We start from the raw sequence: 13,704 nt of genomic DNA on the forward strand, positions 1-13,704 counted from the left end.
TGGATAAGTACTTTAGTTTGTAATAGGCTACCTAATTTTAGATGCTTAGACTTGTAAGTTATTGTTCTTTGTATTTGTATAATTTTATCCATGAAGATTATAAGTTCATTTGCTCTGTAAACTGGATTTCTCATTCATAGGCGATAGATCCATTCATAATTTATCAAGAATCTATTACATTGGAGCCAACAACTATCCTTAGGTTAATAGGTGTTAAATGCTATTCCAAACGATTTAAGGAAAAATTGGTAGCACGGCAAATGTTACCCCTGTGGTGGGACCGAATTACAAAATAAATATGTCCCAAATGGTACGCCCTGGTGTGGGACTCAAACTACAAAATATATCTCTGGTTATAAAAAATTATTGGTAGGATAGATATCTTGATAGGTTATGAATGGTTTGTTGCTGAGTGGGAAATCGGTTCAAGAGAGATCAAGTCCTAATGAATATATTATCTGTGCAGACTAGCAAAATGGCATATAATATGAAAAATATTAAAAAAGATGATGACTTAATAGCTGCCTTAACACAACTGTTTGATAAGCAAGAGGCTAAGTTAGACCAAATGTTTAAAAATCAAAATGCTAAGTTAAATGCTAGGTTTGATGAGATGAAGCAAGAATTTGCTAGCATTAGACTAGAGCAGGCTAGTATAAACCTTCTATTGAAAAATGCACATGAAACATTGAGTGATAATCATGAAGATGAAAACAAATTGAAGCAGGATAATAGTAGTGTTAAGATACAGGATCAACTCATTCAAGTTTCTGACAATGTAGGCCTAGTTACTGTTGTTGAAAAAGTCAACCTTAATGAGATAGTAGAATTGAGTAAAGAAGTAGGTAGGGAGTTGTCTTCACTGAAAGTCAACTATCATGAAAGTAATATTGCTACATTGAAGGTTAGGAAAACTATGAACAAAGTGAATGATTACATGAGACAGGTTTCTGTGGAGGTTAGGAACAATGTAAACAAAATGAATGTTGCTTTGAGTCAAGTTGATGAGTTCAACTTTCAACTGAGAATTGAAAAGGTGTATGCAATGCATTCTCAAGTGAACATGACTAACTTTTGCAAGCAAAATGGCTTTGTTGAAACAAATGAACCCATGAATAAAATCATGTTCTTGAAGAAAACAAAACGCAAAGTCTCTATTGATGTATTAGTATTCAAAGGTTGTTTCAAGTTGCTTATTTACAAGATGATGACAGTGAATCACATGATGAAAGGGTATTCCCCAACACACAATGATTAGGGATCCTGTGTCATGCCGGGATTCAGAATAGCAATGACCGTAAATACTACGTATGGTAAGAGTCCATAATTGTATCTTTTTTCTTTCCTGTAGCCTATTTTTCTTGGCCCTTAATCTTTTCAAATTTCAATTCTTTCCTGTCTTTGTGTAATGTTCAGTAAATTTCTTCTATGATGCATATCTTAACCAATCTTGTCCATAGTCATTTAAATTTGTATTCTTCTGAAATAATATTAGAAGTTAAAATAGTAGCTTATTTTCCTAATCTTTAAATTGTTGATAAAACTTAACTTTTCTAAAATCTATCCATTGTAGTGTAAAGAATTGTTTGCTTGTGGTATATTTTTTCATCATGTATTACATATTTTAATCATGTCTATTTTTTTTCAGGTATCATATTATGTAATTAGGTTTTTCAGAGCAAATTATGTCCCATGTTCTCATCTTTCATTGCATATCGTGCCATAAGCCATATGTAATTAGGTTATAGTTTTCTTCTGGGCTTTTAACCCATTTTGCATTTTATTTTTTTTTTGCTGTCCACTACTTTGGATTTTTGGTAGACAAGTAGGTGTGATTCTTTTAGAGGTGTGGGCGTGAACCACATACGGCTGGACTCGATTATCTGACCTACTTGTTTGCGATATAAAAACCTTAAGACTGCAACATCAAATGTTTGTAAAAAACTTTTGCATACTTTTGTTTTTGTGGTCCGATACTAGAGTCTGCTATCACATTGCCTTACAGACATCTAGGAACTATCCACCCAGTCACAATAGTCAACATTTTTTCCTTCACCAGTTGTTTTTGTGGGAGTGATAGCTCACAATTATAACAAATTAGAGTCATACTTGGAATTTACAAAATTCCATAGTAGTATATTTTATTAAATATACTTTCTCATGAAAGTTCAGTACTGACATGTAGGATAGGCTCTAATTAATCTTTCTCTTCTTTGTATTGTTTTAGGAAATTTATTTACCCAGTTTTCTTTTTCTCTTTTTTGTATTTTTTAGGGAACTTATTTACCCATTATTCATCTTGATCATCTTTGTATTATAATCTTGAAATGTTTGTACTTATTATACAGTCTTTAAATTATAAATTCTTTTGTTATAATAAATAAACTTCAAAATTTGAAAGTATTAATGAATTTTGTAGCCATATATATGTGATGTATTAATGAAAGTTAGCTTGAATAATAATGTTTTCATTGAATAAAAACGTTGTGTTATATTATCAATTGAAATGAGTTAAAGGTTAAAATTTTTCTAAAGTTTTTTGTGATTGATATCTTTTTCAAATTTTAAAATTGTTTGTTCTATAAATTTTGATATGATTGATTATCGTTTGAAATGGATGCTGGAGTGTATGTAGAATTTTTAGTGGGGTTTGTTGATTAGAATTTTGCTGGTATGTGATTGTTTTTTGAGATGGAAACCCATTATTGCCTAAAGAAGGAATAACAGAGGTTATGACTTAGAGAGGCAGTAATGAGATAATATTTTTTGTATTGATTACTTATGTTGATTGCCATAGATGCAAAAATAATGATTAATAATGTTGATTGCCATAGATGCAAAAATAATGATTAATAATGTTGATTGCCATAGATGCAGATGATTACTTATGAATATTGATTGCCTTTGAAGCAAAATATTATTGATGTTTTGAATGATTTCTTGTTTAATGATTGATAGTAAAGTTTTGTCATGAAATGTAGTTTGTGTTTAGAACATTGAAAAGTCGAAATAAACTATAGTATCCAACAAACGATGATTAATAATATTAAATAATTTGCTTTTTATACAATTTTTGAACACAAAATTAAAACTAAATAATTTTGAAACCCTGAATGATAAATCATAAATGTGAAATAAACTTGCTATAAATGCTATAAATGAAATGTTATATTAAATGATAATGAAATGCAGATATATTATGAAATGATTGTGAATAGAAGACCAATAGTCTGAAATTATTGAAATATATATTGAAATTAATTTTTGTTGTGATGATCTGATGTTTTTTACAATTTTGATAATGATACAGGGTGTTATGAAATTCTATTTCTATTTTGAAGAATGGATTAAATTTTTATTCAGATTTCTTTCTAGTCTTGTATCGGCGGGATAATAAATAATTGTAATTGGAATCTGATATCTCGTTCTGCATTTTATCTTCATTTCATTTTGCAATAGAATTACAAACAACAGTTTTACAGTACTGCAAAAGAAAAGGCAAGGCATTCATCTCATCATGAATCCAGTATTGAGGGTAAGATTTATTATTTTAATTGGTTATTTTATTTATGGGTTTCAGCTCAATTGATTTATTTTGTATGTTAGCATTATGTTATAAATGTATTTGGCTCTCATAATGTCTTGAAAAAGGTGCACTTCAATACACTAGAGCACAGAGGAAAGAAGCACTGTATGCTTATTCCGTGACTAGAGACTCGATAATAATTTATAGCTTTATTATTTTTGACCACAATTGAAAATTGTTGAACTTCTTCAGTGGATATTGCATAACCTACTTTCAATCACTGAATCGGCAGAAATAATGGTATAACAGGTTTTTATTAATACATCGATTTTTATAATATTATTTCATTGAGGTTAGGCGTTAGGAGTTTCATTTTAAATTGTCTTAATGTCCAGTAGCCCATTTTAGCATTTTATCATTTGTGCTTTTTCTAAAATTACTAAAGTATTTCAAAAAATATAAATTTTTTGCCATTTAAAAGCAAAAACCTAGCTTCTGTAACATTTTCTTTTAACTTTTAGATTATGCTCTTCTAATTTGATGAGCAAGACATTTTATAACTGGCCGAGTAACCAATCAGAAGAACTCCCAATTTTATGCTGTGCCTGCATTGGTCAATGTTCCTTGATTTCTAGTTTTTTTTAACATTGAAGTTGAATGGGCAATTTTGAAAACGTGAAGTCAAGTTTACTTGTATTCAAGTTTTCATAACCTCAAAAGTATATTTTATTATGATTATTCATAATTAATTAATATTATGAATTAAGTTTTATAACCTCAAAAAATATATTGAACTAAAAATTTATTTAATATCAAAGTTCTTTTTTTCATATCATACTTTCTCTCGCATCATAGTTTTTATTGATTGTTTTATACATTATCCACTTGCTCTTGCTCATAACTCAAACCCTGGACCCTTGTGATCCCCTATTCTACAGTTGTCTTCTATTTAACTAGTATCATCATTCTTTGCAGGTGAAGTCTGAGCCAAGAGACATGGATGAAGACGACATCAAAGAAGAGATTGACATTGACTACACCATGTCCTGGCTTGGCAAGCAGGAAGTTTTGGTTGACGAACAGGTAAAGTTTTGCTGAGGATGATGTCTACATGAACTCTAGGCTTGTGCGAGGGTAATGATAATGACAGATGAGTCAACTACAAACTCAGTTACTTACAGCTTTGGTAATGCTAACTGAGATGTCACCTGTATCGAGTTTGATATGCATCAGTCGACTACAAGTATCAGCCCAACACTATGTGCATCCAGATCAGCCCAACACTGATGTCATCACACTGGAGTCACACTTAACTGAAAATCATACTTAGTGCCTTAACGGACTGTTTTCCAAAATGTGCATCAATAAAATCAACCGCGTCAATAGTGAAAGAAATGAACATTTTTTGATTTATTGAAATTTTATGTGGAAATTAAATGTAACAATTCATCAATTCATTTAAAAAAATATATATATATATATATATATATATATATATATATATATATAAATAATAATAATAAATTTTTTCATTCAACATACTAATTTTTTTTATGCAATAAAAAATTGAATTTTTCTATCTATTAAATTTATGTGCAATTTCAAAAAACTATTCTTTACATATTAAACTTTCTGTTGAGATATTTTCCTTTAAATTATAAAGCTAAATCAAAAGTAATTTTGATATTCTATACTTTGAAATATTGTTTGGAAACATATAACAAATGCTATTGTTGAATTTTTATAATAATTTTCAATTATTGTTGACATGTAATGTTTTATAGAAAAAATTGTTACTGTTCTCAATTTTAATTTCAACAATTTTCAAACAGTAAGATTTTATTTATGTCAAGAGGGGGGTATTTGTAATATTACATTTTTTTTCTCACATTGGAATCGAATCTTCAATTCGAGATCTATGGAACTTTATAGTAAATATCAGAGTCATCAATAGACGGACAAACTTTTCGACGGAGAATTTTTTATCGTAAATGATTGTTGCATCGTTCCATGGTGTCACCGAGGCTGAGAAACAGAATAAATAGTTTATTTAAATAGAGAATATATATATGAAAGTTTAAAATAACAGTTTCAAAATAAAGTTTTATTGAGAACAGATGTAGGGTGTGAATTCTAAACTTGTAATTTATAATTTTTTTTTGGTGATGTGTCTGTAAAATCGACACCGAACAAGGCTTTGGCTTTGTGACTTGTAACTTAGGCTTTTCCTGTTCTTGCTTCTCTGAAACTAATGGCTGGCTATGTTTGTGTTGTAAATTTTTGCTCTGAATCATTTTCGTTCATGTGAATTTATTAATGTTTTAAATTGAGTTTTAAACAATTTATAGTGTTCTATTTTGTCCATAAAATTTGTTTTGTGTGTATACAAGCCAATAGCCACTGTTTTTCAACTGTAAACTGGATAAGTACTTTAGTTTGTAATAGGCTACCTAATTTTAGATGCTTAGACTTGTAAGTTATTGTTCTTTGTATTTGTATAATTTTATCCATGAAGATTATAAGTTCATTTGCTCTGTAAACTGGATTTCTCATTCATAGGCGATAGATCCATTCATAATTTATCAAGAATCTATTACATTGGAGCCGACAACTATCCTTAGGTTAATAGGTGTTAAATGCTATTCCAACCGATTTAAGGAAAAATTGGTAGCACGGCAGTATCAAAAGCCTTGCTGAGATCACAGAGAGTCAACCCAGCAAGACCTCCCCACTCCAAACTCTCAATTACTTTTAAGATTAAATATCCCACAGCCTCAACAGTGGACCTCCCCGCTCTGAATCCAAACTGTCTACCTGCAAATAAGCCATTAACCTCACAGAATTCATATAGCTGCTCTGCTATTACCATCTCGAATATCTTTGAGAGTATAGGTAATATAGATATTGGCCTGTAATTGTTGGGGTCACATCTATCACCTTTTTTAAAAACTGGAATCGTTTTTGCCAATTTAAGCTGGCTAGGAAAAACAGACTGAGCTAAACATAGGTTTATACAGTATGTCAGGGGAACGACAATCAGCTTAATAATACTTTTTATAAACCTACTAGACATATAATAAAAGTCTTTACTAGCAGAGCTCTTCATACTGGATGTGATCCTCAAGATGTCCTCTGGTGTGACACTGTGCCAAGTCAGGGTAGCCGCTGGTGGTTGCCTGGATTCTCTCAGCAGTTGTGTTGGTGATGCTGATGCCTCTGGAGAAGCAGCAATCCTCTCCCTGATGAGCTGGATAGAGTCAACCAAGTGGTTGTTCAGCTCCTCTGAAGACAGTGGGACACTTGTTGGGGCAGATGCTTTTGTCTCCCTTTGGATCACATTCCAGGCTGCCAGACACTTATTTGAGGCCCCATTGATAATGTCTGCATTGTAGGAGAGCCTAGCCTGCCTGGTTTCAAGATGGTATCTGACCTTCAGTCTTTGATACATAGACTATAGACTTCGATTCACCTGAGCCCTCCTGTTGAAACCTTTCATAGGCCATCAGGACCAAGTCTCTCAGATTAATAAGATCTTGGCTTATCCAAGGAGATGTTCGGGAACTGTTGGGAATATCACAAAATTCCACTGAACAAAAAGTTTAGAGAATTTATCAAGCTTCATTTTTGGACAGTTCGTTATGTCGGTTAAACACATTGTTCTCAAGATATGAGCATGGAAGCAAAACGCTTAAAAATGCAACTTTCAAACCACCCTCATCCCCTTAGCACATGAGTTAGGAATAGGGACTTTTGATATGTTCTCCTCTCAACTAGTCTCAACAGAGCTGCAAAGTCAAAACTTGTGTTTGAAACATTCCCTCCAAATTCCTTCATCAATATTGTTCTATTGTTGCAAAAATGGAGATTTCACACTCAACACTAAAGCTGCTGAAAAAGGTGTAAGGAAATTTGTAAAAGTGTGAAATTATACATCAAATTGAAGAGAATTTAATGCTCTATAAGCTCATAATCAGCATGGCTTTTTCCTATCGATTTTTGAAAAGTTATAAGAGCAAAAATAGGAAAAAATTGGTGGAAAACGGTTTTTTTTCATAAATGTCACACCTTCAAGAGCGGATATCTCGAAAACTAGAGGAGATATAGAAAACATTTATGGGCTGTAATCAAAATAGGATATTAGTATTTAATTATTAAAGAGATGATGCTAATTAGAGAAAGCAAAAGAAAATCATTAAAAATAGAGATTCAAATTGTGTGAAAAGATTAATTTATTGATTTATGTTGCAAAAAAAAAAACGGTAAGAAGAGCAGGGAAAATACAAAAAAAAATAAAGAGGAGAAAAAATAAAAAGAAAAGCAAGATAACAGAATGCAAAGTTAACAGAATGGAAAGAAAAATAGACGGATTAAACAATAATTATGAACAAAAACTCTAGAGCTTCGGGAGTGAGTGACAAAAGCCAAATTTTAATTAATCTCTTAATCTTATTTCCACAATTACATGCAGCAATGGCATTCTTGACCTCAAGCGGCAAAGCATTATAAAATCTAGGTGCCAGGAAAATGAACGTTTTACGAAAAAGAGTGCAATTGGGTTTAGGACATCTGACTTGGGAAGCCGCAGTCCGCCTGGTCTGTCGAAGTGCGGTAACAGGCTGACAGTAATCAATTGTCACACCTCTATTTCCACTTATATTGAAGAACAATGACAAAACCTTGAATACATATAGGAACCTAACAGGCAAAATTCTAAGATGACAGAACAGTGGAAATGTATGATCATCAAACCTACTGCCCGTTATCAATCTTATAAAAGCTTTTTGAAGTTTAATAATTGGATCCTGGTTAGCGTAATAGGAGCTTCCCCAAACATGTGATTCCATATTCAATTTTGGAATGTACAAATTAAAAATAAAGTTCCTTCATTACATTAAAATCGCACAAATATTTAATGCGATGGAAAATCATCAAATAGAACCTTAAAGACTTCTTTAGAGTTTCAATTTGTTGCCTCCAATTCAGATTTTCATCCAGTGAAAGACCCAAATATTTGATAGTCTTTGCTGGACTGATACTGGGACAGTCACAGCTAGAATAGGAACAAACCGGAGAGTGAAAGCGCAGTGGAGCAGGCAAGTCAGCACTTCCAGAGAGACTGAACATCATATAATTAGTTTTGGCAACATTAATTTTAAGTTTGTTACATGTAAACCATAGAGATATTTTGTTCAAGTCAGACTGCATTTTCTGATGTAAATCTTGAAGGTTATTACTTTTATATGAAAGAGCAGTGTCGTCCGCAAAAGCAGTTATCCGTCCATTCAATTCACCATTATACAAATCATTTACAAAAATTAAGAAGAGAATAGGGCCAAGAACCGAACCTTGCGGCACACCACAAGTTATGGGTAATACTTCACTTGCAACGTTTCTGATCCTTACATACTGTTTCCTACCCTGTAGGAAGGACTTAAACCAATCTAGTGGAATTCCCCTTACACCAGCACTCTCCAGCTTGCGGAACAGCAGACTATGATTAACTGTATCGAATGCTTTACTAATATCCAGGAAGATTCCCGCTGTTTTGCCACTACAGCCACTGTTTAATCCTGAATAGACATATTCCAAAAGATGCTGTAAGGCAATTTCTGTACAAAGATTTTCCCTGAAACCGAACTGGCAGGCCGAAAAAAAGTTGCAGCTATTGAGGAATGAAAGTAATCTAGTTTTTATAATTTTTTCAAATAGTTTTGACATGACTGGTAATAATGAGATGGGTCTGTAGTTTTCTTTACTGAGTTTATTTCCTTTTTTGAAGATAGGAACAACAGTAGCCGACTTCAGTATTTCAGGAAAACAACCAGATACCAACGACAAGTTAAACAAATATAAAAGAACTGAAGAAATAGAAGAAAAGTTATCTTTAAGGATTCTAGCAGTCACAACATCGTCACCCGAACTTTTACGAGTAGAAAGATAGTCAACAAATGTTTTGAGTTCAACAAGTGTAACAGGGCTGAAAAAAATAGATTTATGGCTAGTTTTAATTCTGAAGGACTCTAAAGATTGTGCCTGAATATGGGTGGGTAAAGCAGGAAAAGAATCAGAAAGATTCTTAGGCATTTCAATAAAGTATTTATTCATTACGTCAGAAACTAGGCGGTTGTCATTAATTAAAATACCATTCTCCTGCAACACAATATCCGTATCTTAAACTATTATAGATCATAACATTATAAATCTCCAGTGAACTGTTTACTTGAATGATAATGGTGTAAGAACAGAAGCTAGTATCTCAAAATCATTTGAATAAATGATCGGTTTTGTAAATATCAGATCGTTTGATTAAAAAAAATGTAAAATTGTATGTGCTAAAAATATTTGCTCAGCCTCAGTAGTTGTAGCATTTGATTTTGACAAGTGAATGTTTTGATAAACATCTATTGATTGTGCTTTATGTCCTCTTGCATACCTCAAGGGTCAAGTTGATGTTGGTTTATGTTTCAGAGATAACCTTGCCCACTGCTTATGTACTGCATAGTAATGCAAGAAGACAATACCAGAACCAGAGCTCAGATCACGAATTTGTGAGTAAGACAATAGCTTTCAAATTCTAGTGCATAAATATTTCAGAGAAACATATCATATTTATCTAAATACTTCCTTATTTTGGCGGTAAGGAAGCATCAATGATGTTTGAGCTTGGAACTTGTTCACTGAACAAGTACAATGGATGCAAAACCAGAAGAGATCTTACAGTTAGAAGCAAAAACAAACTTCATTCACCTAATATACTTTGATGTTATATATTTGATTTGTTCATGTTATTACTAATTCCAATAAATGTGTGAATCATACACAATTAATATCTATTGAAAAAACATAATACATACTAGCATGTAGGTTAATAGATATTACAAATCAAGATATCAGTTCTATAAATAAAAAAATGCCATTGAAAAAGATTAGTAACAAATAATTATTATAATACTTATTGTAAAGATATTTTTGAAATGTAAATATGATGATGATATCAAATGTCTGCAAAAGTTTAGCAGTTAAAAGTAGATTGACGTCTGCAGTGTGCAATGTCACTTATTTTGTAAATTCATATATGTAAAACTGGTAAAGAGGTTTTTACCAGAACCTCATGATTCTTTAAAGATTTGAAAGTTTTGAATGATTAGAACAGCATTCAAAAAAGTATCTATTCAATAACGACATACAAGATAAAATTTCTCAACGGTCTTGTTTGAGTGAATATCTTTTTTCAGAGAGTATTCAACTACTCAACCTAGAACTCAGAGTTTGCCTCTTGTATTTTGATATTATTTGTCAGTTTTTATTGTATCATAAGATGTTTTTAGCAAATAAATATAACATGTGCAAACGTTATGTTCAATTCTATTTAATCCAATACAACATACTAGACCTAATCAAGGGTTCACTAAATATTTATTCATCACATTTTGTACAAGTACTTGACATGAAGAAAACCATAAAAGCCTGATGCCTAAAGCTGTCCCATTTCCAATATATACTATACAGTCTGGCACAAATTGTAGGTTATGCCACTTTCATTTTCAAAAAACAATTCACACTCCTCAAAGCTCAGAAAAGCAAATTGTGAATCAAACAGATATATTATTGGGAATTCCATTCGTATTGCTAATTTTATTGACTATTTGCAAAACTATTTGAATACATAGAGATTGATGTATGGATACTTCTAAAACATAATCTATGCGATTCGCCACAAGTCAGCTCATGCATTGGATTCAACTACTGTACAAATGCAGTGTTTGTTTTCGAGAAAACAATGTGTTTGTTGACATTTTCCTGCACTGAAAATTAAATTTCAAATCAATTTCTTGGACTTTTTCAGGTGTCTCAATCAGCTGGTAGTTGTGGTGATTCCTCTGAAGAAGAAGGAGGAGGAAACGAAAACTGTGAATCACAAGATGGAAACAATGAAATACTGGTAGTAAAAACAAAACCTAATCGAAATCGAGATGTCATAGATCAGGGAGATAGAAATGCAACACTCAAAACGACAGTTACAGAGCCTCATCAGTGTTCAGTCTGTACAAAACACTTCTCTCGTAGTAGTTACTTGAATGTCCACATGAGAACTCACACCAAAGAGAAACCTTACCAGTGTACAGTCTGTACAAAACACTTCTCTCGTAGTAGTTACTTGAATGTCCACATGCGAACTCACACCAAAGAGAAACCTTACCAGTGTACAGTCTGTACAAAACAATTCTCTCAGAGTAGTGACTTGAATGTCCACATGCGAACTCACACCAAAGAGAAACCTTACCAGTGTACAGTCTGTACAAAAAGTTTCTCTAAATCTAGTAATTTGAATATTCACATGAGAACTCACACCAAAGAGAAACCTTACCAGTGTACAGTCTGTACAAAAAGATTCTCTCAATCTTGTACTTTGAATTTTCACATGAAAACTCACACCAAAGAGAAACCTTACCAGTGTACAGTCTGTACAAAACAATTCTCTCAGAGTAGTGATGTGAATGTCCACATGCGTACTCACACCAAAGAGAAACCTTACCAGTGTACAGTCTGTACAAAACACTTCTCTCATAGTAGTTACTTGAATGTCCACATGCGAACTCACACCAAAGAGAAACCTTACCAGTGTACAGTCTGTACAAAACGTTTCTCTCAATCTAGTAATTTGAATTTTCACATAAAAACTCACACGAAAGAGAAACCTTACCAGTGTACAGTCTGTACAAAAAGATTCTCTCGGTCTAATACTTTGAATGTTCACATGTGTACTCACACCAAAGAGAAACCTTACCAGTGTACAGTCTGTACAAAACACTTCTCTCGTAGTTGTGACTTGAATGTCCACATGCGAACTCACACCAAAGAGAAACCTTACCCGTGTACAGTCTGTACAAAACGTTTCTCTCAATCTAGTACTTTAAATATTCACATGAGAACTCACACCAAAGAGAAACCTTACCAGTGTACAGTCTGTACAAAACGTTTCTCTCAATCTAGTACTTTGAATATTCACATGAGAACTCACACCAAAGAGAAACCTTACCAGTGTACAGTCTGTACAAAAAAATTCTCTCAGAGTAGTGATGTGAATGTCCACATGCGTACTCACACCAAAGAGAAACCTTACCAGTGTACAGTCTGTACAAAACACTTCTCTCGTAGTTGTGACTTGAATGTCCACATGCGAACTCACACCAAAGAGAAACCTTACCCGTGTACAGTCTGTACAAAACGTTTCTCTCAATCTAGTACTTTAAATATTCACATAAAAACTCACACCAAAGAGAAACCTTACCAGTGTACAGTCTTTTGTTGATACACAAGACAATTTGAAATCTTGCAGATATGAAGCACTCTCATCAGCCTGATTCCTTATCTGCCTAATAAGACTGTTTTGAGGTCGAAATGTTGAGAATTGTTGATACAAGAGAGTATTTGAAATGAGATGTCAAAAAATCTTACTTCAATCCTTTTGTCAACTATTACAATGGTTCGTTCACCCCCTTGTACCATGAAAAACATTTTCTCCCATGAGCAGCTTCATGTAGGTGGAGAGTAGTGATTTGAAGGTGGTAGGTGAGGGGGAATGCGCTGGATGGTCCCATTCAGAGCAATTGCTTTGTGGTGATGGCCATGTTGGTTTGGCAGGGTGAAAACCTGACTCCATGTAAGCATAGCTATGACTTTATTTATCAAAAATAAATGTCCTTCGGCCCTGAAATCTTTAGTACACTTATATTATGAACCTGCCTTGTAGAGCAATTTTTCCTAATATGAATATTATGTTGGAAAACATAATGTTCACTGCAAATGTGGAAATCTAATAGATGATTGACATGATGATACTCTTGTTTTTTTTTTATTTTTTATGAAAGACTAACGACGTGATTTGCTTATTCTTTCGATCTATGGACCTTTTTTATTATATTTCTTTGCTTTTTCCATTCTTATTCATTTAATATTATCCAATACAAAGAACCCCTTGAGATTTCAATCATAATTCTTTAGAAAATAATTCTAGTTTTTTTATAATGATGTATAGAATATATTACTTTTATATACAAAAAGTCTTGAACATTGTTAATGTAGAATGATAATGAATCATATTAGTGGTTTATTTTTGTCACATCGTTTTTTGTACTAAAATCTTCTACAGTACTGCCATCTTAAGCCCGGTTGCA

General features: G+C 32.6%; 1 protein-coding gene across 2 annotated transcripts; it reads left to right on the plus strand.

Moving 5' to 3' along the window:
- The first annotated feature begins 3,352 nt into the window (after nucleotides 1-3,352).
- On the plus strand, nucleotides 3,353-13,209 carry LOC111044563 (zinc finger protein 271-like). Of its 2 annotated transcripts, XM_039424791.1 has the most exons (4): nucleotides 3,353-3,535; nucleotides 4,502-4,609; nucleotides 9,995-10,078; nucleotides 11,373-13,209. In XM_039424791.1, exon 4 carries the CDS (start codon nucleotides 11,613-11,615, stop codon nucleotides 12,837-12,839), a length of 1,227 nt encoding a protein of 408 aa, XP_039280725.1. In that variant the 5' UTR covers nucleotides 3,353-3,535; nucleotides 4,502-4,609; nucleotides 9,995-10,078; nucleotides 11,373-11,612; the 3' UTR covers nucleotides 12,840-13,209. The 2 variants fall into 2 exon arrangements, with proteins under 2 accessions (XP_039280725.1, XP_039280726.1); XM_039424792.1 differs by lacking the exons at nucleotides 3,353-3,535; nucleotides 4,502-4,609; nucleotides 9,995-10,078 and having other exon boundaries at nucleotides 11,503-11,596; nucleotides 11,681-13,209.
- The last annotated feature ends 495 nt before the right edge of the window (nucleotides 13,210-13,704 follow it).

Source organism: Nilaparvata lugens, chromosome 3 (assembly GCF_014356525.2).
Source record: "Nilaparvata lugens isolate BPH chromosome 3, ASM1435652v1, whole genome shotgun sequence".
Lineage (NCBI taxonomy): Eukaryota > Metazoa > Arthropoda > Insecta > Hemiptera > Delphacidae > Nilaparvata > Nilaparvata lugens.

Coding starts and splice junctions, on each gene's coding strand:
- LOC111044563 (XM_039424791.1), top strand. CDS start 11,613: ATGAGAACTCACACCAAAGAGAAACCTTACCAGTGTACAGTCTGTACA.